The 17,245-nt window shown below is 40.3% G+C and overlaps 1 protein-coding gene across 11 annotated transcripts in view; it reads right to left on the minus strand.

Moving 5' to 3' along the window:
* Window positions 1–13,716: 13,716 nt before the first annotated feature.
* The window catches only part of Huwe1 (HECT, UBA and WWE domain containing 1, E3 ubiquitin protein ligase), a 170,138-nt gene continuing 166,609 nt past the window's right edge, over window positions 13,717–17,245 (minus strand). For all 11 annotated transcript variants that reach the window (XM_023708167.1, XM_023708162.1, XM_023708166.1 and 8 more), the window contains 5 exons: window positions 17,097–17,202; window positions 16,289–16,406; window positions 15,824–16,005; window positions 15,138–15,328; window positions 13,717–14,326 (listed from right to left, as the gene is read on the minus strand). In XM_023708167.1, coding sequence (XP_023563935.1) covers window positions 14,224–14,326; window positions 15,138–15,328; window positions 15,824–16,005; window positions 16,289–16,406; window positions 17,097–17,202 — 700 coding nt within the window. In that variant the 3' untranslated portion in view covers window positions 13,717–14,223. The remainder of the gene's footprint in view (window positions 14,327–15,137; window positions 15,329–15,823; window positions 16,006–16,288; window positions 16,407–17,096; window positions 17,203–17,245) is intronic.

Below are 17,245 nucleotides of genomic sequence, written 5' to 3' on the forward strand. Positions count from 1 at the left end.
GTGCCTTAGACCACTGAGCCATCTCACCAACCCAGGGGGCAGGGCTGGCTGGCATGTGGTGCTGGGGGATTGAACCGCAGTCCCTTTGTTTTTGCTAAGCTTGTTCTAAGTAAGTGCTTTAGACCACTGAGCCATCTCACCAGCCCTCAAGTCTGCATCTTGTACAGCAATTAACCACTAGGAAGAATGTATGCAATGTGTTAATTATTGAAACCGTCCTACTAATTTGATTTGAAACTGTCTCATTGCTATTTGTTTATCAATAAAATTATGAATAAAAAAGCTATGGTATTTTTGTACAATGGAGTACTACTCAGCTCTAAATATGAATAAATTGGAGACTTTTATAAGTAAATGGATGCAACTTGAGACCATACTCATAAGTGAAATAAATCAGGCTTACATTTATAAAGTCATATTGGCTACCTTATGTGAGAATTTGAAAGGGTAAATAAACTCTAAAATGTACAATAGATATTGTGAAATGAGAAGAAATTGTTCAAAAGGAAAAAGGAGCTAGTATGAATGAAAGCGGAAAGTACAGTTGGGAATGCATAAAAATGCAAGTCAGTTATACTGCTAGTGTCTCTTAGATCATAAAAAAGGATAGGGGCCCGGCCAGATAGCTCAGCGGGCTAAAGTGTCTGCTTAGGCAGAGCACAGCGGACAGGGTTTGATCCCCAGTATACCATGCCAGCCCTGACCCCCGGTGCGCGCTGAGATGGCGATTGAGATTAGGTGTGGTGGTGTGCACCTGTAACCCCAGCATCTGGGAGGCTGAAAACAGGAGAGTCACTACAAGTCCAATCTGTGTATTGAAACCTTGTAGACCCTGTCCTGAATACATAAAAAAGGAAGGGTTATGCTAATATTGATTGAAGAAATTTTTATGTTCAAATCTTGTATCCTGAGCAGATACTTTAAAGATAATAATATGTAATGTATTAACTCCTGATATTCTCCTATTATTTTGTTAGAAAATTTTGTTTTACCTTTTTTCCATAAAAAATTCTTTATTGCTTCATATCTAATTACCACCAATTTAACAGCTTAAATCAATATCCATTTATTATCTCAGTTTTTGTGGGTTAGAAGTCCAGAACAACACTGTGTCCTCTGTTCATGGTCTCATGAAGCTAAAATCAAGGTGCTGGTCAGGCTGAGTTCTTGTCTGCAGGCCTCGAGCCTCATTTTTGCAAAATTCAGTTCTGTATAGTTATAGGAGTCAGTTCCTGTTTCCTGGATGGCTGTTGGTCAGGCTTGTTTTCATCCTTGAGCTCACTCAAATTCTTTTCCATGTGGTTTCCTCTGTCTTCAATTCAGAACAGTGTGTCAAATAAGGGTGACCAAAAAATAAGATGAGGGCCAGCAGGATAGCTCAGCGGACTACGGGCCTGCTTAGGCAAGCACAGGGACTGGGGTTCCAGTGCTGGCACCACATGCCAGGCCAGCCCCGCCCTCAGGGTGCTCTGAGCCAGCCAGTGAGACTGGGCATGGTGGCGTGCGCCTGTAATCGCAGCGCTGGGGAGGCTGAGACAGGAGGATCATCATGAGTCCGAGCTGCATAGTGAGACCCTGTAGAAATACATTTTAAAAAGATGAATGTTAAATTTTTAAAAACAGCTCATTACAATAAAAGGTATACTGCCCTTAATCCTCCTCACTTTGTTTTTTTTTTTTTTTAATTTTTTTTTTTATTTATTATTTGAGAGAGAGAGAGAGAGAGAGAGAGAGAGAGAGAGAGAGAGAGAGAGAGAGAGTGGTGTGTGTGTGGCCAGCTCAGCCCACCAGGGGGCGGGGCCGGCTGGCATGTGGTGCTGGGGGATTGAACCGCGGTCCCTGATGCCTTGCCAAGCTTGTTCTAAGTAGGTGCTTTAGACCACTGAGCCATCTCTCCAGCCCAATCCTCCTCACTTTGAACACACTTACTCCATCATGCAAAATCACTTTCCGAAACAGTTCTGGGTATTCTCTTTCATTAGGGTATTTATTTATTTTTATTTTTTTTATTTTTGGCAGTGTCAGAGATTGAACTCAGGACCTTGCACTTGCCAGGCAGGCACTTATGCCACTGAGCTATATTCCTGGCCCCCTAGGGTATTTATAAGGTGTGATTAAAAACATGACAAATGATTTGAGAAAAGTGGTGGGGTAGGAAAGAGCTAGGAAATAACATCACATGGGTTTATAACTTGATGTGCTTGGCAGTAAAATTATGATTCAGAGTGAAAGTTTTGGAGAGAGTAACTCAGAAATCAACACACTGCTTTGTGGATATTTTACTGTTAGTGTTAAATGTCACAAGTGTTTCAAATTGCATTAGGGAAACTTTTATGCCAGAAGTTATAGAGAAAATTTACCAAATTAAGCTGTGAAGAGGGAGACTTCTGCAACAGAAGCAGGAATTTTCCAGGGCCTTAAAAGCTAATTAACAAATTTGGGACAAAATTTTACTTAAAGATTAGTATACACAAGAAAATTAGAATAAATATACAGCTACTATCTCTTAGTTCACTGAGAATAAAAATTTGTATTAATATTGTTTAGACAAGATATCATGTCTTCATCTTGTCCTCTGAATAACTACTATGAAGACAGCAATATGCAATGTAAAACATGACAAATGCTCCTGATAATTGCCATACATCAAAATGGTAGTGTCATAAAAAATTACAGTGGCTTGCGTGGCAAGTTCAGAGTCCTGAGTTCAATCCCTGGTCCGGCAAAAAAAAAAAAAAAAATTACAGTGGGTTCTGTTACACCTTGGTAACTTGATCTAGCACCATGCAAATTCTGTCTCTTCCTCAAAGTCAAAATGACATGAAAGGTAAACATTTTGAATGGATTTAGGACATCAAGGCTGCTGTGACAGCATAATTGAAGACATTCATAAAAGAGGACTTCCAGAACTACTTCAGAAAGTGTCAAGAATTATGGCATAAGTGTTTTCAAATTTAGGGAGAGTATGTTGAGGGAGATTAATGGCAATGTATCTTTTACTGTAATAAATTAAGCAATTTTAAATGTGCACCATATTTTAAAATTGCACCTTGTACATGTTATCCACCTTTTCCCTAACTTTTAGAGTCAGATTTAAAGGGCTCAATCCTTTAAAAGGATTGGGTCAGACACACCTGACTAATCCTACCTTAAGGTCAACATTAGCTAAGCTTGCATCTAAATAACTAGGAGAAGGTGTACAGTATGTGCTGGAGATCTTGGTCTTACAGTTATGCCTGCCACAGAGGGAATGCTTCCTCAACATCTTCTGTGAGTTCAACATTACTCTGATTCTGATATTAAAAGCAAAAACATTATAAGAAAACTACTGACTAGCTCTAATAAATACAAATATATGCACTCAATTTTTAAACAAAATTTGGGCAAATCTAATCCAATCTAATATACAAAAATGACAATACCTCGTGGTCAAGTAGAGTTTATTCTAAGTAATACAAGATTGGTTTTACACTTGAAAATCAATCAGTGTAATTCACCAAATTGTATAACTCATTAATGAAAATCAACCGGTGTCACTCATTAATGATCTGATTAGGAAAACCTTAAGGTTACCTCCACTTAAGCCACTAAAATATTTGACAAAACATAACATCACTCATATTTTTAGTATATGTGCTGCTGGAGCAAGCCTGTAACCTCATTTCTCACTGAATAAAACCAACACTCTTAGAAAATTAGAAAATTAGCCTAGGGGCCGGAGAGATGGCTCAGTAGAATAAGTACTTCCTTGGCAAGCATAAGGGCCTGAGTTCAATTCCCAGTTCTGCAAAAAAAAAAAAAAAAGAAAAAGAAAAAGAAAAAGAAAGAAGAAAGAAGAAAGAAAGAAAAAGAAAAAAAAAAACAAAGAAAGAAAATTAGGCTAGATGTGGTAGTGCACATCTGTAATTCCAGCACTCAGGAAGCTGAAACAAAGAGGATTGCCGTAAGTCTGAGAACATATTTGACTATATAGTGAGGCTAACACCAGCTTAAATTACATAGCAAGACCCTGTATTGAAAAAAATTAATAGAAGAGACTTCCCTAAACCTGGGTAGGGGTACTTACATAAAAATGACAGCTGTCTTCATTCCTTCCCCCACCCCCAAACTCAGGACCTTGTGCTTGCCAGGCAGGTGCTGTGCCACTAAGTTATCTCTCTGGTCCTTCATTCTAAAATCCCATGGAGTTTATAAATAAAAAGTTACAGGGACTAATGAATAAGTTTAGATAGGTTGCAGAAATACATATTTAATACAAAAAATCAATTGTATTTCTATGCACTATCAGCAAAGAGAAATTCAAAATAAAGCATAATGCCATTTGCTATACCACAAAAATATGAAATAATTAGGGAAATGTTTGGTAAAATGCTTGCAAATTCTTTAGCCTGACCAAATGTTGCCGACAGATGTGGAAGAAGACTTAAATAAATGGAAAGATGTGCCAGGTCAACATAATGGAAAACTGAGTATTATTGCAAAGTTTGTTTTCCTCAGATTAGCCTATAGATTCAAAGAAAGCACAATTAAAATACCTGAAAGGAGGAGGGTAAAATTTACAAGCTTATTCTAAAATCCATATGGAATGCAGAGTATCTAAAACAGCCAAAACAATATTTAAGAGAAGAACAAAGTTGAAGGGACTAATACTACCTCATTTCAAGGCTTATAATAAGGATATAGTAATCAAAACAGTGTGGTATTGACATCACTGGGACAGAATAGTCAAGAGATAGGAGGGTGAGGGATTACTGAATGCAAGCAGTCTAAAAGGCACAATGTCGATGGACTATAATGAGTTACCCATTGATTTAAGTCATCTTCAACCTTGTCCTGAAAAACATTTTGCACTTTCCTGCAAGGCATTACTGTACATCATTTTGTTCATCAAGTACATCTCCAGTATTAAATATAGTCACTGTGGGCAGATCCTGAAGGTAGCAATTGATCCAAATGTTGTCTTTTTTTTAATTGCTAGGTTGTCTTCAATTCCTTTTTTGGGAAATGAATATGTAGTGTCTCGTGTAGTAGCTGGTATCTAAAAGTTGTTCAATTAACATTTTAAAAATTAATTTTACTGAGAAATAAATAGCAATGGGACAGTTTTAAAACTGACTAGTAGGACAGTTTCAATAATTAATAGAGGGGCCTGGGAGATGGCTCAGTGGAATAAACGCTTCCCTGGCAAGCGCAAGGGTCTGAGTTTAATCCCCGGTTCCGCCAAAAAAAATAATTAATACATTGCATATTGTTGTCTTCATAGTGGTTATTCATAGTATAAGATGCAGATATGATATCCTGTCCAAACACTCTTAGTACAAATTTTCCTTCTCATTGAATTAAGAGAAAGTAGCTGTATATCTATCTCATTTTGTATATACAGATACAAAATGGTCTTTCATTTTTATCCCCTTTTTGTTTAGTTTTGTCAGAGATGGGTATTCCATTGCCATTTAAATATTGTAGGTGCATGAATTCAGCAAAATAGTCCAATATAGTCCAGTAGTCCATAAAAGTAGTGGGTTGTCTGTAGGACTGGTAATGTCAGAAGTGATTGACTTGAGCCTTTTACAGTTCAGCATATTAATATAGCTTTACTTTTCATACCTTGTTTTTATCCTTTTCTGCTGGATGGTTAAGACCAAGATAAAGCAAGACCTATATAACAAGAAATGTAACTTTTGTATCTGCCAAGGTCGGTCAAATTCCCTCAGGATTTACCCTGAAACCGTTTACCACAGTTTGTAGATCCTTTGTCAGTGTCAGCCATGTGGATAACTCACGGCCATTGATTGACCAATTTGCTCTCTGTCAAAGCCTGAGAGAAAGTTTTCTTAGGCTGACTCTCCTTAGGCGCATTATACATCATAGATCAATTTTCTCGTGGCCCCATAATTTCCTTGAGCAGAAAATTTGGGACACAACTAAGTTATATGATGTTACAGTACAGGATCTCCTATGTCCTGAGTCCTCACTGACCTTGAAAGGCTAGGCCAAAATGTTGGCCGTCCTTACAGCCCTTTTTTTCTCTAATTTTTGATCTGCAAACTTAAGTTGTTAACCCTCCAGAAGAGCAGTCTAATGATATTATTGCGCTGTAATGTAGGCAGTTGAGCTTAACATCACTATCTGTCTGAATATCTGACATCTTAGACATAACATGGAACAGGTATTTCCCATCAAGTATTGGTATGTTAAAATTTAAATTCCTATAGGATGTGAAGAAAAGAAAAAAAATTTTAAAATAGGAATAAAAAATTACATATTTTTACACAGAAATATAGAAATCTCACCATATACAGCATTGTAGCAGGAGAGTTCTATGACATTTTTTTCTTGTCTCTTGTTTACATTTATTATCCTTTTTTCAATTAACATTTCTTAACTAGTGAAATTCACAGGGCCATACAAAGATGCATGGTCTTGAAAAGCAAACACAGCCATGTGTTAATATAAGTTAATATTTACCTGGTGCTTCCTGTATACCACCAGGCACTGTGCTTAGCACTAGGTAAGTATTGCCTCATTTAATGCTCTAATGGGCAGAAATAATTAGGATTTCTGTTTCGCAGATGAGAAAACTGAGGAACAGAGACCTTGTCTGAGGCTATCTGGCCAATGAGTGGCAGAGCTAAGATTTGCACATAGGCCCATCTGATTCCAGGACCCACTGGTCTCATCATTAGGAATAGTCACAGAATAGTCCTTGAGACACAGAGACACATTTTGGGCACAGGAAAGCCAATTCCAAATACCTAAACAATCCCACGCAGACATGCAGACATGTGCTTGCATGTGCACGCATGCGCTCGCGGGTACACACACACACACACACACACACACACACACACACACGCTCCTCTGGTGGAAACTCTCATGTTATTTGGTGACACAACCATTATGATTCAAGGCATCACATCCAAGCCACTCTGAGAAACACAGCCACATGATACCAGCCACTGTACTCGCCCACAAGCCCACTCAGTTGCACACAATTGATCAGGTATGCAGTCACACCCAATCCTCCACAGTTACTTGCAGTTAAACCTACCCACGACTTCCCAGACAATAAGAATCCTCCCTTATTCAAGTTATCTGGTTACAGAAATAGCCACATATGCATAAGTTCCATGAGTTGGAGGGTCTATGGCCATCATCTGGGTGACTGAGTATGGCCCTCAGTTTGCCAGGAAGATCTCACCTGGGACAATGTCATTCTGAGCCATTGGCTGGAGGCCTCCTGTGACCTGAGAAGTGGTCACGCCTGACCTTTGTTCCCAGCTGCACTGGGTGCCTTAAGGTGACCACCTGGGACCTGGGACCAACCAGCACTTTGGGAAGTGGGACTTTCAGCACTACAGCTGAGGAGGCTCTGGAAATGAGGAGGAGGCACAGGTAAGACCGCTCGGAGGAGTGGATTGGTTGCTTCCAGTTCCTAAGAACTGCACCTACAAGGTGAGGGGCAAGGTTGTGTCCACTGAAGCTAGGTTATTTCACTGTAGATATGCATGTCCACACTGAAAAATATACAACAAAAACACAATATTAAGAAGATAAAAATCTTTCAAGCAGCAAAAGTGAGTCTCTGGCTCACCCCAGACTCTCTTTATCCTATCCCTTTAACAATACCCTGATGTCATGTTAGGGACTCTATCCAGAGTTTTGACAGGTCACTCCTGGTATGCTTGGAAGAAGACAACAGCAGCCTCATGAGGCTTTTCCTGTCTCCATGCCTGCTTCTCTTACTCAGTCTCCTCAGCATCTGGAGTGGTCTCAGATGGTGCTCCCTATGCTTGGAATGCTTTTCCTTGAGATCTGCCAGTGACTTACACTCTTCTTTTTCCCAGGAAGGTCTTCTGTGCTCAAATATTGCCTTGGAGAGGCCTTCTGACCACACCAGTTAAAATAGCCTTCCCTTCAACGATCTTTTCAATTTTATTTTTCTTTGGAAAAGAAAATACATCATTCCTTGTATACTTGTTTGCTGTCTGCCATGTGCATTATATTGCAGGCTTCTTGATAATAGAAATTTATGTCAGAAGTATTCAATGCTCTATCTGCAGCCTCGTACACAGTTGGTACACAGATAAGTGCTTTTTGAATGAATGGGTGAATAAACCAGGATTGTATAAGCCATGAGAAGTGGTTGAGGACTGGATCTACAGAAGACATGTTCTACTTCAAACCATTCATATTCACACACACACACACACACACACACACACACGTCTGCAAGCCAAAACATTTCAGTTGTCAGTTTACAGCTGAATTTGTGAATATTACAAAACATTAATGGAAGCCTAGGATACTATTTGCTACCTGACTATGTACATGCTAAGGTTGTGCATAGTGTCAATGTCCTGCAGACAGATCAGGAACATGAAGATGTCCTGAGTTGGGTAAGTTGAATTTCTTACTCTTTGCAGTGGGAATGAATGCATATCATGGAGAACTGTGGGGGCATCTCAGGCACTGGGTTTTACAAAACGTGTTAGGATTAAAAAAAAATATGTGGTACAGGGTCTCATTATGCAGTTCAGACTTGTAGTGATTCTCCTGTGTCAGCCTCCCCAGCGCTGGGATTACAGGTGTGCACCACCAGGCCTGGTTTGGGGGCCAGCACGGTGCACCTGGTGTTCTGGGGACTGGTAGGACATGTGGTACTGGTGATGGAATTCAGGTCCTTTAGCTTACCAGGCAGATACTTTAGATTGCCGTGCTATCTCTCCAGCCCAGGATTTGGGTTTGTGTTGGGTGTTTTGGAGGAGGATTTAAGGAAATGGTTTCGTTGTAGGTTTACTACTATCCAGAAAGGTAGAGCTAATTTCTCTCTAGTGTGTAATGTACAAACACACAGGATTTCAATTTGGTAGGTGATTTTCATTGAGCATTCAATGATGTTTGGTTATTAGAGGTAATAATAATTACAAGGCATGATATAAAAGCCTGTCAACTTGACTAGATTGAGATGTTTAGCGAGGTGACTGAACTGTGTGACACTATACTCATGTGGGTTAATTCACGGGTATTCATAGCTAAACATGCTGTTATAGAAGTGGGATCCAGTTGGATGTGTGTCACTGGGGGTGTGCTTTTGGGGGGCATATCTGTCACTGGCAGTCTTCCTCAGTGCTCTGCTTCCCAGATGCTATGGGTTGAGCACCATATTTACAATGAGCCTTTCCACCATGCCATTTATGCCTTGCAGTCAGCCATGCATGAATTGAAACCTCTGAAGCCATAGGTCAAAAATAAACCTGGTTTCCTTAATTTGTGGATGTCTGGTATTTTGTACTAGTAACAGGAAAGCTAATCAATATACAAGGTAAGCATTTTTATTTGCTTAATGTTCATTTGTATTTCTTTTTCTTTTGGCGGAACTGGGGATTGAACTCAGGACCTTGCACTTGCCAGGCAAGCACTTATTCAACTGAACTACCTCCCTGGCCCCACATCCTTTTATTCTTAAAATTATTTAACTTAATGTGATATATGATGCTCTACTTGAAACAGATGGGACATTTTTGAGTCACTACTGGGGACTGAACTCAAGGCCTTCACATTGAGCTAGCTTGTTCTTTTTCTTGTCTTTATTTCTGGGGATTAAATCCAAGGCTTGCGCACTGCGCTAATTTCCCAGCCCTTGTTTTGGAGATAGGTTCTTGTTAAACCCATAGATTGCCCAGGATGAACTGGAATTTTCAATCCTCTTGCTTCAGCCTCCCAGTGCTGGGACTGCAGGGTATGCATTACCACACCAAGTTTTATTTTTGAGAGAAGAAATTTCTTGCTGAATTACTAAATTCAGACTGGGCTTGAATTTGTGATTCTCCTGCTTCAGCCTCCAAGAGTGCTGGGAATACAAGTGTGCACCACTATGCCTGGTTAAAGGGCATGTTTTAATAAGTAGATAGCTAGTGATAACTATAATTCAGAAGGTAATTTTTAGGGGGCAAGAAATCTATGTTTAATTATATTGTGCAAACAGCTATTAATTAGCCTTTATGAGGAATTAAGCCTATTACTGATCTAGTGGCAGAAATAAAATTGCTCTCTATATTATAATCATTTATTGATAGTGCTTGAACATGTTTTTGTGTCTTGATTTCCTCATCTATAATACAGGACTAATATCTCTTCTGGCACCTAAATGTCTGAAGAGCTTTCACTCAGTAAACATGTTTACCATGGGCTGTCTATAAAATCAGATTTTGTTAAACTAGAATTTAAAAAACATTATGAAAGCTCAAAAAAAATACAGTGAAAGCTTGTGTATGTGGTGCTAGGGATTGAGCTGAGGACCACACCAAATGGTAGGCAAGTGGTCTACCATTGAGCAATATTTCAACCTTTGTGTTGTGAAATTTAATAAATTTGCTATCTCAGAAAATGGGAGACTGGATGTGGTGGTGTTTGCCTGTGGTCCCAGCTACTCAAAGCCTGCAACTTCCGATACCATCTCAAGCTGCCTTTTAGTATTAGTACATGTTCCTAGTACATGCAGTTTACAATCATACTGATGTGGATATATGCACAAAATATAGCTTATTAAAAAAATCCTCTTCCCTCCTTTACCCTGCTCATTTTTCTTATTGATATTAATCTTGGCTTATGTTTGACGGTTACTTACAACCATTGAGGTTATTAGGTTCTTGTACACATCTTTATTCTTATTTCCCCTTCCCTCTCTCCTTTCGCCTTCAGTCTCTTGGACCCCTTTCCATTTGTCTCCTGTCCACACTATATTATACAATTTGTACTCTACTTAAATGATACTATATGGTATTTAAGCTTTTGTGTCTGATTTACTTCACTTAACCTATTTGACAGGTACATCCATTTTCAAACAAATGGTTCGAATTTGTCCTTTCTATCTTAGTATTGTTATGTATAGATGTATTACTATGTTGTCTTCGACTCTTTGCGGAAGACACCTAGAAGGAACCCTGTTTTAAAAAAAAAGGCATTGTGAAGTGTTGCAGTCATTATAAAGTACCACAGTATGTAGTATCATAAATACCGATGTGCCAAAAACCATCCAAATACTCTAAAATGTTAGCAATAGCAACGGTCAGGTCTGGTGGTGCACATCTATAATCCCAGCACTCAGGAGGCTGCAGCCAAGTTCAAAGCCAGCATGGGATAGCGTTCAAGGCCAGCCTGGACTGCAGTGAGACCACCTGAAAACCTAAAAGATGTTAGCAATTAGTCTTCTGTGCAATATAGCTTCTAAGATGCAAGCCTAATATTTACCGCATCTCCTCAAAGCTTCATCTTGAGCAGCATATAGGACTTTGTAGCTCTCATAAATGAGTTTGCAGTCTTAGTACATACATGTTTTTTCAACTTTTGGAGACAGGTTCTCCCTATGTTGCATATATTGGACTTGTGCTCTTGCTACCTCATCTGACAATTTTACCAACTTTTATACAGGTCTTGTTCTACAACTCTTAATTTTTTTTAAATGTACAGGCAGGATGAAGAGGCTCAAGTTAAAGGCTGTGTGACACTAGGAAATTAACACACTTCTCTGAGCTTTTTTTTTTTTTTTTTGCAGAACCGGGGATTGAACTCAGGCCCTTGCACTTGCCAGGGAAGTGCTTATTCCACTGAGCCATCTCCCTGGCCCCTAAAACTTTTTTTTTTTTTGCAGAACTGGGGATTGAACTCAGGCCCTTACACTTGCCAGGGAAGTGCTTATTCCACTGAGCCATCTCCCCAGCTCTTGTTCTACAACTCTCGACAACATTGAGACTGTACATTCTAACAGGGTTGGTGGGATAGCTCACTGGACTAAGCACCCGCTTAGGCAAGCACAGGGACCAGGGCTCAATCCCTGGCACAAGCTGCACTGGCCGGGGTGCCAAGCTGGCCAATGAGATCAGGTGTGGTGGTGAACATCTGTAATCCCAGCACTGAGGCTGAAAATACGATTACTATGACTTCAAGCTGCATAGTGAGACCTTATACTAAATACATTACAAAAATTGTATAAAAACGCTATTTTTACTCTTGGATTTCACTATTACTAAAATTCACTAATACTTCTATTGTACAATAAATTTCAAAGGATGAACCTTTTTTCATCATAACATCTTGCTGGTAGTTTTAAATTCCATTAGCTTTTAATTTACTTGGTTTAACAAATGGTTTCTATTGAACTATTTTCAAGGTTAAGCATGGCTAGTGATCTGAAACTGTAAGGTAGTATTTAGCTTGGGGATATAGCTCAGTGGTACAATACTTACCATAACAGCACATGTGAGGCCTTGAGTTCCATGCCAGCACTGAAAAAAGGGGTGTTTTAAGGGACTGAGAATAGCTGTTAGCAAATGCTAAAATCTGGCTTTTGTTTGATATTGACATGCTTTCACTGCATACGTCCGATGCAAACTGTTAGGAGCTTTTATTCTACTTTAAGAACCTTTTTGGGTATCTGTATTGGAGATTGAACCCAGAGCCTAGCACATTCTTGGCAAGTGCTCTATCCACTGATACACACCTGGTCCTCAATTCTGCTCATTTCCATCTTAAAGCCTTACTGGACTCCCAGTCTCAGGCCACCACCCCTTAAAACTAGGCCCTCAACTGAAACCCTATTGCCTTTACAGGGAGAATTGTTCACCTCGAATCCTATAGAACTTCAACTCATTTATGCAGACGACCACACATCTGAACTTCGGCATGCATGAACTAGAAAAGTTCAAGAAACAAGCTTTTGAGATATGGCCTATGGAACGAAGCCTGGGCTTTAGCTCACATTGAGGGTGGCCTCAAACTTACAGCAATCCTGCCTCAGCTGAGGGCTAGGATTACAGGTGTGTACACACCCAGGAGAGTACTAAGATTTTGAAGAAAAAAAAATCCTGACCCTCAAGGCTATCAAGTACTTCCTTTATGTACACCTAGAGACTCCTTTCTAGAATGCATCTGTCACAGACCTGACTTGTCCAGAAATGCAGTAACAGGGACAGGGTGATTCACTCATCTTCTTAGTCATCAGGCCTCAGTCAGGTCCAGGTACAAATATAGGAGGAATACAGCTGGTACACTCTGGGATATGACAGTGAAAGTCTTTAGGGTGTAGCACTTCAGTGAATGAGAAAAAAACCACACAAAGCAAGCACCATTTGGGACTAGTTTTCTAACTAAACTTTTATTAAATTATTTTTTGTTGAAAGCTGAAACCATCAAAATCCTCACATTAACTTTAAGTGCTGGATGGAGTAAAAATCACAACAGATTATTAGGTGATCTGTGAACAGACTGGCAGACAGATGACAACAGACAAAACAAAAACAAGGAATAGTCTTTTAGGGGGCTAGCCCAATTCTTTGCATGTAACATTTTATTAGGAATAAAGTATTAATAAATTTAAAAATTTTAACCTGAGCCCCAGACTCACCAAATAAAGCCCTTGAGTGCGTTGAGTTTTGTTATCTGCTAGAATTTCATCCTCTGAAAAAAGTGATTTGTCCTTGGCTGCAATCTCTACCCACCACCACCACCCCAAGTACACATCTCCCAATTCCTCGTGGCTGCCAATTCTCCTGACTATGGTGAAAATGACTGAAGGATGCAGTTTGTAATAGTGGTAAAGGCAGAGAGATGGTATTCTGGAGAATGCATTTTAAACTTTTCTCCAGGTGTCTAGTATGTGCTACAGGTTTTTGGGTTGTTTTTTAAAAATTTGAAATAAACTCCATTTGTGAAAAGTGAGTTATGAAGAGTGCTCTTTATTTGAAACCTCCACAACACAGACGCCAATCTTGTCTCGCATTGAATCATTAGCTGTGCACATCAACACATTCCAAGCACAAATTAAGAAATGCAAACAGAACAAAAAAATATATATATATATAATTTTTTCCCCTATCCAAAGGTTTCAAGTCTCAATGCAGCAAATCCTTCTGAACACAGAATCTGAGGAGCACACTGTTCAAACAGTTGGGACAAACAGGTCCCTGCAAAGGCTATTGCCTTTGAAACACATGGGGTGGGGATCATGGACAGCAAGGAAAGGGAAGGTGGGGAAAAGAGAATGAGCAGGAAAAGGGAAACAGGTATGTGCTGGGGAAGGTGGGGCAGCTGGGACACACACATGGTGAGTTGATGGATTTCATTTATTGGTTTTGACAGTTTTCTTTCTGGTTCTTTTTAAATGTCCCCCCTCCCCAGGTCCAACAACGGTAGAAAAACCCCACAGAGGCGGGTAGGGCTTTATTAGGCCAGCCCAAAACCTTCAGAGCACTCCTGGATAGCCAAAAGTAACATGTGGCGGAGCTTCTCAAAGCTCTCATAGGCAGGCAGGTCCAGCTGATTGAAACTAGGAAGAAAGAAGAAAGATCAGTCCATGAGAAGAGATGTAACTGAATTCATGTTCCCCATGTCCACTGGCTCTCTTGAGCTGAGGAAGCCTACTCTCTCAATTCTTTTTTGGACTGAACCCATAGCTTCCAGCTTGCTAGGCAAGTGTTCTACTGCTGAGCTAAAGCCCCAGCCACCCCCACCTTTTTTGGTTATTTTTTAGGGAAGAGTCTACAGGGTGTTAAGGGTCTCACCACTAAATCAGACTTGTAGTGATTCTCCTGTTTACAGCCTGCCAAGTGCTGGGCTTACAGGCACGCGCCACCACGCCCAGTCTCAATTGCCATCTCAGTGCACCCTGGGGGTGGGGCCAGCACAGCAGGCCTGGAGATCAAACTACCAGCCCCTGCACCTGCTTGCAGGTACTTTAATCTGCTGAGCTATTTGGCCAGACCTTCTCTCTACTCTTGATGACTCCCAATTTTGTCCCAGCCTGGTCTCCTCTGTTCTAATCTAATATGGCTCCAAATTGGCCATTAAGCACCAGGAACATAAATCTGACTGCAGCTGAATTCTTTAGACTTCAACTCTCTGCAACATACCATGCTCTCTTGTAATGTTGTTTACCTTCCAGTGTCTCCCCACTCCCCATTGTGTCTAGTCCATTTTATCTCAAGCATTGCATTACTTCCACAGAGCCACTAAAACTGTGAGCTACCCAAGGTCAAAGCCTACGCCAGATTTGTATTACCAACCTTGGGTAGGCACCTAGAAATACCAAGTCTGGAAGCTTGATCTGAATGCTGAAAAAGAGAAACAGACCCTCTTACCATGTGTGAGCTGAAGGCAGGCGATCTGTGGACCTGTCATCTCGATGGATCTGAAATTTCTGAATGCCATTCATACCTTCAAGGGCAGCAAAGCCTTGTAGGGGCACCTTGGAAGTACCCGTGACAAACTGCAGGAACTTGGCACGGTCAGCTTGGTCAAAAGAACGTAGTGCTCTCCAGAACCACTGGATCTGCAGGATGGGAAGTGAAAAGTCAGCATTAGAAAGAGCTCCTGGAAGGCAGGGGTTGGGATTTGGGAAATAGTACTGGAGTTGGGAGCTTAAGCTCTGTCTGTAGGGTAGGCTTTAGTTCCTTCACTCGTAAGATAAAAAACATCACCTGAAAATACCTTCGAAGGAGAATGAAATTAGGTACACTTTTTCCCACAAGTCCTTTCCCATAAGAGTACTGGATTATAGGTTGCTTTTTTTAAAAATTTTATTTATTTATGTGTGTGTGTGTGGAGAGCTCAGCCCACCAGGGGGCGGGGCTGGCTGGCATGTGGTGCTGGGGGATTGAACCACGGTCTCTGTGCTTTGCTAAGCTTGTTCTAAGTAGGTGCTTTAGACCACTGAGCCATCTCACCAGTCCTGATTATAGGGTTTTATGCAAACTAAAGTATACAGGGTAAGGGGAGCCTATAGGAAGGGATCCCAGCAGAAGTAGTGGCAGCAAAAGCTACGTACCTGAATAGAGTTGGACTGGTACTTGTGGTATTCAGTGTTGGATTTCAGATCATCAATGTCGATGGTGGGCAGTCCTGATATGAGCAGCTCCAATTCTTGTTCCGTGAAGATGGAAATGAGGCGCTTTGGAATGATCTCATAGAAACCTTCTAAGAAAGCTGCCAGCTGTTTGCGAATAGCTCCTGATGAGAGAACCAAAAAGCTACATGACTTCTGAACTCACACAAGTACTAGCAGTCAGTTGTGTCAATATGGCCCCTAATGCTATCTAGCAGGTCTGCCTGCTTTACCTACCACTCTTATTTCTAGGTCCCTGTATGAGAAGAGGCTTTTGGTTAGGTGTTCTGAACTCCTTCTACACAAGACTTTTTTGGTTGTGTCAGATAAAAAAAAGTTTCTAAAATGAATGGGAGTTGATCTCTTCCTGTATTAAGCAATTTGAGTTTTAAAGGACATTTCTCCTACCTGTCATTCTCATCTGGCATACCAGGTGTACATACTCCTTCTTATTCTCCTCTGTTACCAAGATGTTGGCTCCATTGGGTTTGAGGTCACGAACTTCACAGACTCCAAACTCTTGGACCTAGAATACCAGAAACAACAACTATATGTATCAAGCTTGATTCAGGATGAGATTAATATAAAGACCTGGGAGAATACTCTATAAACTCCTTGCCATACTCTCAAGCAGGGAGATGAGGCAAGTCCAATAGCAGGAATGAAGGAAAATTCTATGGCTCCAGAACCCATTAAGAAAGCAGAGAGGATAAAAAGGAACAGGACAATAACAGTATGGCTAATGCATATAACGTAACAACATAATCTTTCTTTTAAAAAAATTTGAGACAAGGTCTCACTGTGTAGCCAAGGCTGGCCTTGAACTCATTGGCTTATGCCACCATGCCTGCTGATACAATCTTTACAGAACACACTTTAGGGGGAGGGTAACAAAGTATTTTCAATTTTCACGTATCTCTATTTGTACAATCTTTCTACAATCAACCACATTCTGGAATGAAGAATTATGCACTGCAGTGTATTTGAAAAATATTTAAGAAACAGCCTGGATTATTAATGATGATGATTTTTTTTACTTGTGATATCTCACAAATACCTACTTCTCACTGCCTAACCAGTTATAGGGTATGGGGTTTCAAGAAGTCAAGATACTTCCCTAGAACTACAAGTGATTATCCAAGATGAGATCTAAGGTATTTAAAAATAGGTGTCTTGAACTGTATAGAATGTGCTGGGGACAGCATCCCTCACCTACCTCAGTGCTGAAGGTGAGGTCATAGCCTAGTGTGGAAACATCATTTTCCAGCAGATAAACTAGACCCTGGTAGAAGTGGTAATCTTCACTCTCCATATCCGTATATCTGAAACACAATTAGAGAGGACTGTGTATTTGTCTGTGTTATG

The sequence above is a fragment of the Octodon degus genome, unplaced genomic scaffold (genome assembly GCF_000260255.1).
Source record: "Octodon degus isolate 3935 unplaced genomic scaffold, OctDeg1.0 scaffold00335, whole genome shotgun sequence".
Lineage (NCBI taxonomy): Eukaryota > Metazoa > Chordata > Mammalia > Rodentia > Octodontidae > Octodon > Octodon degus.